Consider the following 12717-nt stretch of genomic DNA (forward strand, 5'->3'; position numbering starts at 1 on the left):
CCCGGGGACCCCCCTGTAAATACTGACACTCTCCCTCAGGAACCCCCCCCCCTGTAAATACTGACATATTATCCACACAATTAAGGGAAACCGAAAACCCAAGGTGAGGGGGGCGGTGGTTTGGGGTGTGTTGGCCTCCAGGTCTTATCACTGAACTGTTAATGCAGAGACCCCAGATAGTATCCTGAGGACCCAGGGTCGATACCTCCCAGGGCAGATGGTGGCATTTATCTTCAACGGAAATTTGGAATTAAGAGCCTAATGATGAGCTGTTGCTAATTGCTGTAGAAACCCCACGAGTTCACCCATGACATCTTAAACAAGTAGCCTGCCATCTTTACCTGGTCTACACGTGACTCCAGACCCACAGCAGTGCAGTTGACTCTTAAACTGCCCTCTGGGCTATAAATGCCGGCCTAACCGTCCAATGAATTTAAAAACAGAACACACCAAAGGCAGAGAAAGGCTATGCTGATGAGGGGAGATGAAGGGGAGCTGTAGAGAGCACTGTTATTTAAGAACAAACTACTCTCGGTTTCTTTAATAGGAGGCCGTGCTGAACTTGTGTAAGACAATTGTGAGGTGTGAGCTGGAGCATTGTGTACAGTTTGATGCACTGGACTTCAGGAAGGACGCAGCGTATTGGAGAGGGAGCTGAGGTTTCCAGGAATGCAGCACGTCAGTCAGTCATGAGGATAGGCTCGAGCTGAGGGGAAGGGTCCACAGACATTTTCGAAATCATGAGGTAATCAGACAGTGTGGCTCAGGGAGGAGTGGTCGCTGCCGGGAATAGGAACAGGAACTGAGCTGGGGTCGGGGAAGCGGGCGGGGGGGGGTGGTCACGGATTTTGCAAAAGAAGCGAATGTGAGATGAGCATTCCAGTGGTCAGGGGTTAGAACGCAGAGCAGAGAGGTGTGGTAGAGGTAAGTTCAAACACTACCTGCTCCATACCAGGCAGGTAACATGATAACAGCTGGTCATAGAGTCCATTCAATCCAATCAGTCCATGCCGACCAGATATCCTAAATTAACCTAGTCCCATTTACCAGCACTTGGCCCATATCCCTCCAAACCCTTCCTATCCATGTCCCCATCCAGGTGCCTTTTAAATGTTGCAATTGTACCAGCCTCCACCACTTCCTCTGGCAGCTCATTCCATACACGTACCACCTCTGTGTGAAAAAGTTGCCCCTTAAGTCCCTTTAACATCTTTCACCTCTCACCCTAAACCAATGTCCTCTAATTCTAGACTCCCTTACCCTGGGACAAAGACCTTGACTACCCATGCCCCTCATGATTTTATAGACCTCTATAAGGTCACCCCTCAGTTGCCAACGCTCCAGGGAAATTACTCCCAGCTTATTCAGCCTCTCCCTATAGCTCAAACCCTCCAGCCCTGGCAACGTACTGATATATTTTTTTCTGCACCCTTTCAACATCCCTTCCTATAGCAGGGAGACCAGAATTGAATGGCTGGGTTCCAAAAGTGGCCTAACCAAGCTCGTTCCAATAAGACCTGGGCACAGTATTCCAGAAGAGGCCTCACCAATGTCATGACAAGATGCAACAGGAGCTCCCAACTCCTATACCCAACACCCTGACCAATAAAGACAGGCGTACCAAACGCCTTCTTCATGATCCTGTCTCCCTGCAACTCTACCTCCACTTCCCAAGCGACCACAGCAACGTGGGTGTTTGAAGCCCTTTGGATTGCTTTAACCCTTTGAACACACAATTAGCCAATTGTTCAGCCTTACCTCCAAAGATCCCAGGGCCGTTTGCTGTTGGCAACCTGCCTTCCTGTTCCTGCAGTGAATCAGCAACTTTAAGATTTCTTTCCGGCAGCAATTATCGTTGAACACCTGGGGAGGGACAGCGCGGGAGTTTGTAAAAGGCTCCGCATTTGATGATGATCTCCCTCCACCCAGCCCCGTCCAGGGGCAATTAACAAGGCGGTGCAACACCTCACCCCCCCCCTCCCACCTTGCCTCCTTGGTTGAGCTCAATGGTGGCAGATCTCGGGACAATGACAGTCTGCTCTCGAACCAGCTGCTTCCTCTCTCAGCGGGTTCTGCATTCCTGTAGCACCTCTCCAGAGTGTAACTGCCCTCCGAAAGCGACCCAGTTCAATGGGGTTAAAGTTTACGGGGTATTTGGGGTCAGGCAACTTATGCTGGCCTTGCCCAGTGACACCTACATCCCGTTTAATTAAAAAGAAAATACCTCTTGTAGTCACTGCTGTAACGATGGCTCAGTGGTTAGCATTGCTGCTTCACAGAGCTAGGGACCCGGGTTCGATCCCAGCCTCAGGCGACTGTCTGTGTGGAGTTTGCACAGTCCCCCCGTGTCTGTGTGGGTTACCTGCGGGTGCTTTGGTTTCCTCCCACAGTCCAAAGATGTGCAGGTTAGGGTGGATTGGCCATGGGAAATTGTTCAGGGATGCAGGAGTTAGGTGGGTTAGCCATGGGAAATGCGGGGTTATGAGTGTCTGAGTGTCCTGACCTCTATCTACACTGTAGGGATTCTATTGTTTGACAACAAGCGGCTTTCTCTTCTGGTGTTGATTGAAGGATGAATGTTGGCTGGGAGGAACTGCTGGTTTACCTTCAAAATAGCACCAGGTGGATCTTTTACATTGACCTGAGGGGACACGGATGTCATGTAACGGCCCATCCACCTCTGGCAGTTCAGCACTCTCTCAGCGCCGCATGGTAAGAGTTTGGCACTTGCGGCCTACAGAGGAAATCGAAGCCTGTGCCCTCAGAACTCAAAGGCAAGAGACCGGCTGACTGGAACCACAAGGGAGAGTGGGGCAAAGCTCTTTTTATTTATTAAACGTAGTTTGGAACACATTTCAGACATTCAAGAGATTACATTCAAGCATTTAAATAGAACCAATCAGAGGTGTCTATGGAGTAAAGGCACACCAAATGGTCTCCTTCTGCATTTGTCATAGACTCCCCACAGCACGGGGCCAGGCCATTCAGCCCATCAAGTCCACACCAACCCTTCAAAGAGCATCCCACCCAGATCCATCCCATACTTCCCACGATATATCCCAGGACACTGCAGGCAATTTCCCATGGCCAATCCACACATCTTTGGATTGTGGGAGGAAACCAGAGAACCCATTGGAAACCCACGCAGACTCAGGGAGAACATACAAACTCCACACAGGCAGTCACCCAAGGGTGGAATTGAACCCGCGTCCCTGGTGCAACGAGGTAGCAGTGCTAACCACTGAGCCACCGTGCCACCCAGTGTCCTGCAGTTTATGTTTTGACAGTGGAGTGGGTGTGGGGCTGAAAACAAAAACATTGCAGGCCTGTGGGGAAAGGGAAGGCAAGTGGGACCAATTGAAAAGTTTTTCTTCAAAGTGATATCACAGTCCTGATGGCACGAATGGTGTCCTTGTGTGCCACATCCCTCTTGTGATTTGGAACAATGCAATGTATCGAGCTATTTAAAGGGGGGGTAGGGTTACTGCTTTGTGAGACACGTTCCAACTGTGTCAGAGTTTAGGCGTCCAGGCTCATCAACAAATACTAGTCAGGCCCCTGGTACAAGAAAAGGAAACTGATGTGGTACGGTGGCTCAGTGGTTAGCACCGCTGTCTCACAGCACCAGGGACCTGGGTTCAATTCCAGCCTCGGGCGACTGTCTGTGTGGAGTTTGCACATTCTCCCTGTGTCTGTGTGGGTTTGGTTCGGTTTCCTCCCACAGTCTAAAGATGTGCAGGTCAGGGTGGATTGGCCATGCTAAGTTGTCCATAGTGTTAGTCAGAGGGAAATGAGTGTAGGTGGGTTACTGTTTGGAGGGTCGGTGTGGACTGGCTGGGTAAAAGGGCCTGTTTCCACACTGTAGAGAATCTAATCTATGGTAGATAATGTTTTGAACTGTAAAGGAATTCAGGGTTATAATGAGAGGGCGGGTAAGTGGGGCTGAGTCAATGAAACGATCAGCCGTGATCTTACTGAATGGGGGAATGGGCTGAGGGGCTGGACGACCTACTCCTGCTCCTAGTTCCTCTGTTCTTATGAAGGGCATAGATAAAGTGAATGGCAGGTGTCTTTTCCCCAGGGTGGGGGACTTCTAGACCATGGAGAGTATTTTAAAGGTGAACGGAGAAAGGTTTAAAAAAGACACGAGGGGCAACGTTTTTTCACAGAGAGTGGTCCGTGTGTGGAATGAACTTCCAGAGGAAGTGGTGGATGTGGATCCAGTTACATTTAAAAGGCGTTTAGGTAACTCCATGAATAGGGAAGGGTTTGGAGGGATATGGGCCAGGAGCAGGCAGGTGGGACTAGTTTAGTTTGGTCGGCATGGACTGGGTGGGCCGAAGGGTCTGTTTCCATTCCGTGTGACTCTGTGGCTTAAGGAGTGTCTTCACGGAAAGGCTGAGTGCAGGGGAATTCCAGAGGGCAGGACAACTGAAGGTACAAGGTGGAGCGATTACAACGTGTAAGGAGCCAAAACGCTGGCACATGACAAGGATCTCAGAGAGTTGTCATGTTGGAGCTTGTTAGACAGTGAGGGACTGAGAAAGCAACACAGTGCTCCCAAGCAAGGTTCAGAGGCCCGAACCTGAGACATTGTTGAATGAGGAACCTTTTAAAACTCTTTTGCAGGCATTTAGTTAAACTGTTCCTAATTGTCCCTTGAATTGAGCGGCTTGTTAGGGCCACTTCAAAGAGCAGTTAAAGAGTCAAACTCATCGCTGTCGGTCTGGAGTCACATGGAGACCAGACTGGGTAAGATTTCCTTCGCCAATCAGTGATAGCTTTGCTGACGCGAGCTTTCAGTTGTCTTAATTAAATTTAAATTCCACCAGCTGCCAGCACGGTGGCTCAGTGGTTAGCACTGCTGCCTCACAGCGCCAGGAACCTGGGTTCGATCCCACCCTCGGGCAACTGTCTGTGTGGAGTTTGCACATTCTCCCCGTGTCTGCATGGGTTTCCTCCAGGTCCTCCAATTCCTCCCACAGTCCAGGGATGTGCAGGTTAGGGTGGATTGGCCATGCTAAATTGTCCCATAGTGTCCAGGGATTAGATCATATTCTGTACAGTGTGGAAACAGGCCCTTCAACCCACCCCCCTCTGACTAATGCATCTAACACTATGGGTAATTTAGCATGGCCAATTCACCTGACCCGCACATCTTTGGACTGTGAGAGGAAACCGGAGCCCCCCAGAGGAAACCCACGCAGACACGGGGAGAATGTGCAAACTCCACGCAGACAGTTGTCCGAGGGTGGAATTGAACATGGGACCCAGGTGCTGTGAGGCAGCAGTGCTAACCACTGAGCCACCGAACCCACCTGTTAGATGTACAGGTTAGGGTGGATTGGCCGTGCTAAATTGCCCCATAGTGTCCAGGGATGTGCAGGTTAGGGTGGATTGCCCACTGGAAATGTAGGGCTACAGGGATGAAGGTGGTGGGGGGAATGATCCTGGGTGGGATGCTCTTTGGAGGGTCGGTGTGGCACTCGATGGGCCAAATGGCCTGCTTCCACGCTGTGTAGGGATTCTGAGTTACCCAGGGTGGGGTTTGAACTCACATCCCCAGAGCCCAGCCCCTTGGAGTGATGTTAAAACTTTACCAACCTTCCCCCAATGCCCCACCCCTCCACAAGCTAATGCAGGATGGACAGCACAGGACAGAGGAGGAGAAAGGACCAATGGTTGTGTTTACTTGTATTTACCTCCGTGTTGTCCAGAGGCTGTTGATCAGCTGGGCAAACCTGACCAGGAACCCTAGAAATAAAGATCGCAGCGTGTTACAACTGAGTAACAGGACACCTAAATCATTGCTAAACCCTGTTGCAATCATGATTTTATCCATTTCCCCGAGATGGGTGTGCGACCATCAGTAACCAATGGTTACCCACCAGTAACCAATGGTTACCCACCAGTATGCAGGGGCCCTTCATTACCAACATTGCTTTCTGTTGTCAAGGGGACGATGCCAAATGTGTGTCCTCCTGGACGGAATTGGTCATGGGTTTGGAAGGTGCAGTCTTTGGTGAGTCTCCGCAGTGCGTCTTGTAGATGGCACCCAATGCTGCGACCCAGCGTCGGTGGCGGAGCGGGTGAGGAATTTCCCTCCCTCCCTCTCTCCCAACCAAAGAGACTGACTCCCAACTCAACAGGCGAATCCCCTCAAAGCACTCGCGCCATCCTGACCCGCCCAGCCTGAGAGGGAAGGGATGACCCATTGAAACCAAGATGAAGAGGAGTCAGGGGATGCGTGATGTGTAGAACTCGTTGCCACCGAGGACTGTGGAGGCCAGGTCATTTAGGCAGAGATAGATAGTTTCTTGATTGTTGAGGGAATCAAGGAATACGGGGAGAATGGGGTTGAGAAACATGCCAGCCATGATTGAATGGCTGGTCACCCCATTACAGGAAGGATGTGGGAGCATTGGAAAAGGTGCTGAGGAGATTTACCAGGATGTTGCCTGGTCTGGAGGGAAGGTCTTACGAGAAAAGGCTGAGGGACTTGGGTCTGTTCTTATTGGAGAGAAGGCGGCTAAGAGGGGATTTGATGGAGACATACAAGATGACCAGAGGATTAGATAGGGTAGACAGTGAGAGTCTTTTTCCTAGGGTGATGACGTCAGCTTGTACATGGAGGCAAAGTTGCAAATTAATGGGTGAAAGATTGAAGACAGATGTCAGAGGCAGGTTCTTTACGCAGAGAGTGGTAAGGGCGTGGAATGCCCTACCTGCTAATGTAGTTAACTCATTCACATTAGGGGCATTTAAACAGTCCTTGGATAAGCACATGGATGATGATGGGATAGTGTAGGGAATGGGCTTAGATTAGTTCACAGGTCGGAGCAACGTCGAGGGCCGAAGGGCCTGTTCTGAGCTGTTCGTTCTCTGTTCGACGTTCTATGATTGGGGGAGCAGGCTCGATGGGCCAAATGGCCTAATTCTGCACCTTTACCTTCTCCCCCTATGGACTCACATTAACAACCTCAGTACAACTGATCGCGGTCTCCTAGAACGGGCCAGGCACTACACTTCTCTTTATATTCATTCATGAGATGTGGTCACCCCTTGGCACATTTATTGCCCCTTCCTAATTGCCCTTGAGGGGGCTGGGGGAAGGCACCATCAGGGGTTTGGAAAGATCCTTTCGAAGGAGCTGCTGTTGCTCGGAAATGCTGATAAGTGTGGACCGTCGTGGATTGCTGCAGTGTGTAAGGTGAACAAAGGGATTTAGGACCACAGGAACAGGAGGAGGCCATTCAGCCCCTCAAATCTGCTCTACCATTCAATAGGATTGTAGTATTTGCTGCAATACCTTCTTATCTATTGATATAGAGTCAGAGAGAATGGACCCTTCGGCCCACCTCATCCATGCTGACCAGGTTTCCTAATCTAAACTAGTCCCATTTGTCTGCTTTTGGCCCATATCCCTCTAAATGTCTCCTATTCACATATCCATCCAGGTGCCTTTTAAATGTTGTCATTGTACCAGCCTCCATCACTTCCTCTGGCAGCTTGTTCCACACACACACCCCATCCTCTGTGTGAAAAAGTTGCCCCTTAGGCCCCTTATCTAGAAATCTATCAGCCTTGGTCTCTTAGAGCAGCACGGTGGCTCAGTGGTTAGCACTGCTGCCTCACAGTGCCTCGGTTCGATTCCAGCCTCGGGTGACTGTCCGTGTGGAGTTTACACGTTCTCCCTGTGTCTGTGTGGGTTTCCTCCGGGTGCTCCGGTTTCCTCCCACAGTCCAAAGATACGCAGGTTAGGCCATCAAAATTGACCATTGTCCAGGGATGTGTAGGTTAGGTGGATTGGACATAGGAAACGCAGGGTTATAGGATAGGGGGCATGGGTTTGGGTGGGCTGCTCTCCCTGAGGATCGGTGTGGACTCGATGGGCCGAATGGCCTGCTTCTCCACTCTAGGGATTCTATTAGTCTGAAATGTACTCGATGATTGAGCTTCCGCAGTCCTGTGAGACAGAGAATTCTGAAGGGTCCTGACCTTCTGAGTGACAGTGTCCCTCCTCATCCCAATCCAACACAATTGCCCCGTGATTCTGTGAGCGTGCCCCCCTACTTTACCCCAGCCCAGTGCAAGGCATCTGGATGGGTATATCAATAGGAAGGGTTTACAGGGATATGGCCCAAGTGCTGGCAAAGGGGAGTAGATCAGTTTAGGATATCTGGTCAGCGTGGAAGAGTTGGACCGAAAGGTGTATTTCCACACTGTCGGACTCCATGCAGCTCCCTGACTTGGAAAATTGTGTATATTTTGTGGGCGGCACGGCGGCCCAGTGGTTAGCACTGCTGCCTCACAGCGCCAGAGACCCGGGTTCAATGTTGGGCCGAAGGGCCTGCTTCCACACTGTAAGTAATCTAATCAATGAGATCATGTCTCGTTCTTTGGAATTTCAGTGAATAAATGCCCAGTTCTCCTGTGATAATCCCAGGGATCTGTCTGGTGAACATTATCCACGGTGTTCCGGATAGATTTCCAGCCTGGTCAGTGCAGTTTGACACAGTTGGAAAGCTAACATCAGGAGTAAAGAGATCTCAGGCTGTAAGTAGCTTACATCTGAACGTTTCACCAGGGCACGAATGAACTCAGTGAGTTTTCCCTTCGCAACGACCCAACACGATAGTGGCCTTTTCATTAAGAAGGGAAATATCAGGAATTCTAAAATGCATGAGAAATCCTCAAAGCATTCCAGAGGAATTGGAATATTTCACCGTGGATTACCTCTCCAAACTGTCACACAGCTGGACCACTTCGTAAAGTGAGTGACATATTTACAACAAGAAGAGAAATCGCTGGAGAAACTCAGCAGGTCTGGCCGCATCCGTGTGGAGAGAGAGAGAGAGAGAGAGAGAGAGAGGAACCAGTGATCCTCTGTCGGACACAGTTTCGGGTTAGGGGTTGGACCATGTGGGACTGAAATGATGGAACTCTTTGGTGACTCAAAAGACTTGGAGTTCTCTCCCATGGAGGTTGAGTTGGGGTCATGGGGTCATACAGTACAGAAACAGACCCTTTGGGTCAACTATTCCCTGAAGTGATCTTTCTTTTAGATTTTACGAGGGATGTAGAGAAAAAGCAGGAATAGAACATAGAACATTACAGTGCAGTACAGGCCCTTCGGCCTTAGCTGTTGCACCAACTTGTGAAACCAATCTAAAGACCATCTAATCTACATAAAATATAGAACATTACAGCATGTTAGGACATCTGGTCAGCATGGACGAGTTGGACCGAAGGGTCTGTCTCAGTACTGTACATCTCTATGGTAGGGGAGATAGGACCCAAGGGCACAGCCTTAGAGTAAAGCTTTTTGAACGGAGATTAGCAGAAACTGGGAGTGTTGGAATGAAGGATAGTCGAATGAATGGAGGAATGGGGCTGAATGGCCTATTCCTGTTTCCATGCGAGTGTAAGGAAAGGTGGCAGCCAGTTTGCGCACAGCAGGATCCCACAAAGGGCGGTCTCCCATGTCTGAAAGAGGCTTTATTGCACCTCAGCCCCTGTTTATCTCCCAAGGACATCCCGGGCCTACCTGAGAAGGGCGTTGAGGCAGCTTTCACAGAATCGGTGCCCACACTCGGTCTGCTTGGCATTGCGTAGCACCCGCTGGCAATGCTCACATCTGTACTTGTTGTCGACGGCCTGAACAAACTCTTCAGAGTAGCCCCCATCGGGCAGCTCGCCTCCCGGGATCTGGTGGGGCCTACAGGAGGCGCTGGTGGGAACCTCCTTCACAGGTCGGTACAAGCACGGCTTTGACCTCTCTGAACCACTTCCCGCCGCCATTAACGGTCTCTGGACACGCTGGAAAACACAGAGAGAGGGAGAGAGGAAAACAAACATTAACATCACGATACTAAAAGGCACTCGCAGTGCAGGAGCAGGCCATTCTGCCCCTCAAGCCTGTTCTAACGTGTATTGGCTTTTATTGACCTGATGTTAGTGTACCAAGAATCCCATGTCTAGGCCCACGGCCTACTTAGTCAGGCTCCAATTGTACCAGAGAATTTTGTGCCTCAAAAGATACTTTACTGTGAACAACAGTGGATTTTATTTGTCTGACACCATCAGTGTAACATCCCAAAGTGCTTTTAGGATTTCTGCAATCCAAATTTGAAGGTGGGGATATTGGCATAAGGATGTCGTTCGGATAGGTGACTAAAAGAGTTAGGTTTTCAAGAGCACCTCAAAAGAGGAAAGAGAATGAGAGAGAGAGAGAGAGAGAAAGAGGGAGAGAGAGAGAGACAAACAGACAGACAGAAAGAGAGAGACAGAGACAGAGAGAGAGAGAGAGTGAAAGAGAGTAAGAGAGAGAGAGAGAGAAAGAGAGAGAGCAAGAGAGAGAGAGACAGAAAGAGAGAGACAGAGACAGAGAGAGAGAGAGCGAAAGAGAGTGAGAGAGAGAGAAAGAGAGAGAGCAAGAAAGAGAGAGAGACAGAGGTGTTGGGAATAGGGAAAGTGTGTAGTTGGAGCCAGGGACACTGGCGGTGGAGTAATAGACTCTGTGGTTGCCAGGAAACCTCAATGAGGGGGATGCAGAGGTATTGGAGGGCTGGAGGTGGAAGGGGCTGGACAGGGAGGTGAAAACAAGATGAGAGTCATATAATCCTCACAGATGGTACAGTGGCTCCATGGTTAGCACTGCTGCCTCACAGCACCATGGACCCCAGATCGATTCCCGCCTCGGGCGACTGTCTGTGTGGAGTTTGCACTTTCTCCCCGTGTCTGCGTGAGTTTCCTCCCGGTGCTCCAATTTCCTCCCACAGTCCAAAGATGTGCAAATTAGGCTGGATTGGTCATGAGAAATTAGGTTTACAGAGATAGGATAAGAAGCTCCCCAGAGGGTCAGTGTGGACTCGATGGGCCAAATGGCCTGTTTCCACACTGTTGGGATTCTATGAACTCTACAATGTGGCCAATCAACCCATCAAGTCTGCACTGACCCTCGAAAGAGTATTCCAGTCTATCCCTGTAACCCTGAATTTCCCAGGGCTCACCCACCTAACTTGGACACTAAGGGGTAAGGCCGATCCACCCTAACCTGCAGATCTTCGGACTGTGGGAGGAAGCTGGAGTACCTGGAGGAAACCCACTGGGAGAAAGTGCAAACTCATCACAGCCAGTCGTCTGAGGGTGGAATTGAACCTGGCTCCCTGGCACCGTGAGGCAGCAGCGCTAACCACTGAGCCACCATGCCAGCAGATGCTTGACCAACAGCCAAACATGGCAGGCGGGAGGTGACCCCCAAAGATGTGTAGATTAGGGTGAATTGGCCACGCTAAATTGTCCCATAGTGCCCTGGGATGTGCAGGTTAGGGTGGATTGGTTATGCTAAATTACCCCATAGTGCCCAGGGATGTGCAGGTTAGGGTGGATTGGCCATGCTAAATTACCCCATAGTGTCCAGGGATGTGCAGGTTAGGGTGGATTGGCCATGCTAAATTGCCCCATAGTGTCCAGGGTTGTGCAGGTTAGGGTGGATTGGTCATGCTAAATTACCCCATAGTGCCCAGGGATGTGCAGGTTAGGGTGGATTGGTCATGCTAAATTACCCCATAGTGCCCAGGGATGTGCAGGTTAGGGTGGATTGGTCATGGGGAGATATAGGGTAGGGGATTGGGTCAGGGTGGGTACTCTTCGGAGGGTCGGTGTGGACTTATTGGGCCGAAGGGCCTGTTTCCACACTGTATGTACTCTCAGACCCGCTGAGCTAACTCATCTCCCACACGTATTGGAGAGAAGACGCCATGTTTTGAACATGTTACATCCCACCCAGGAGGGGAGGGGAGACTGGTCAGTGACGCATCCCGAAACCTCGGGTTAACATTTCCAGGAGCAACATTTCAACCTCACCACTGAGAGATGATGAAATTCAAATTCAATTAAAATATCATCTGGAATTTCTATAAAAATGGTAAGGGATGTTGATTACAAGAATGCACTGGTTCAGTGAAGTCCTTTGCAGAGGGAAATCTGCCTCTGCGTGACTCCCTGGCACCGTGAGGCAGCAGCGCTAACCACTGAGCCACCATGCCAGCAGATGTGGCTGACTCTTAACTGCCCTTTGAAATGGCCAAGAGAGACACTCGATTCAAGGGGCAATTAGGGATGGAGAGCAACTGCCCTCCTTGCCCAGAATAAGAGTAAAAACATACAAACTTGCTTGCAACATACAAAGCTGCCCATTTGCGTTTCACACATGTTCTGATGATCCTGGTGAGGTTTGGTTGGGCCAAGCTCCCCATTCCCCCATTAGAGACCATTCCATTCCTGCTCTCACTCCCATGGTTCCCCACTCCCTCAGCAATTCGGGGCCTTGATGGTTGCAGTACCGGCAGCTGCCCCACTTCCCCGGAGGCAGTGCTGAGCAGCTGGGGGCCTCTGATTGGCAGCTCCTGGACAATGGGGCGGGGATGTCAGAATTCCGCTCCAAGAACCTCATCCCGGGAGGTGACCTGGAGTGAAGGCCTTTGCAACCAACAGGTCCAGGGGAAGCAGACCACTCAGGGCAAAACCTCTCTGTAACATCCAGGAAATACCACACTATGTCGTCTGTATGTCCGTGTGTGTGTTTCTATGTTTGTGTGTCTATGTGTGTGCCTGTCTGTGTGTGTGTTTCTATGTGTGTGTCTATGTGTGTGCCTGTCTATGTGTGTGTTTCTATGTGTGTGCCTGTCTGTGTGTGTGTCTATTGTGTGTTTC

At 50.3% G+C, this 12717-nt stretch overlaps 1 protein-coding gene across 1 annotated transcript in view; it reads right to left on the reverse strand.

Annotated features, from left to right (window-relative positions):
- LOC122542695 (TNF receptor-associated factor 3-like) overlaps positions 1-12717 on the reverse strand; it is a 61274-nt gene that overhangs the window by 32542 nt on the left and 16015 nt on the right. Inside the window, exons 2-4 of the mRNA XM_043680674.1 lie at positions 9548-9819; positions 5703-5754; positions 1759-1863 (exon numbers count right to left, since the gene is read on the reverse strand). Coding sequence (XP_043536609.1) covers positions 1759-1863; positions 5703-5754; positions 9548-9801 — 411 coding nt within the window. The 5' untranslated portion in view covers positions 9802-9819. The remainder of the gene's footprint in view (positions 1-1758; positions 1864-5702; positions 5755-9547; positions 9820-12717) is intronic.

Source organism: Chiloscyllium plagiosum, chromosome 41 (assembly GCF_004010195.1).
Source record: "Chiloscyllium plagiosum isolate BGI_BamShark_2017 chromosome 41, ASM401019v2, whole genome shotgun sequence".
NCBI lineage: Eukaryota > Metazoa > Chordata > Chondrichthyes > Orectolobiformes > Hemiscylliidae > Chiloscyllium > Chiloscyllium plagiosum.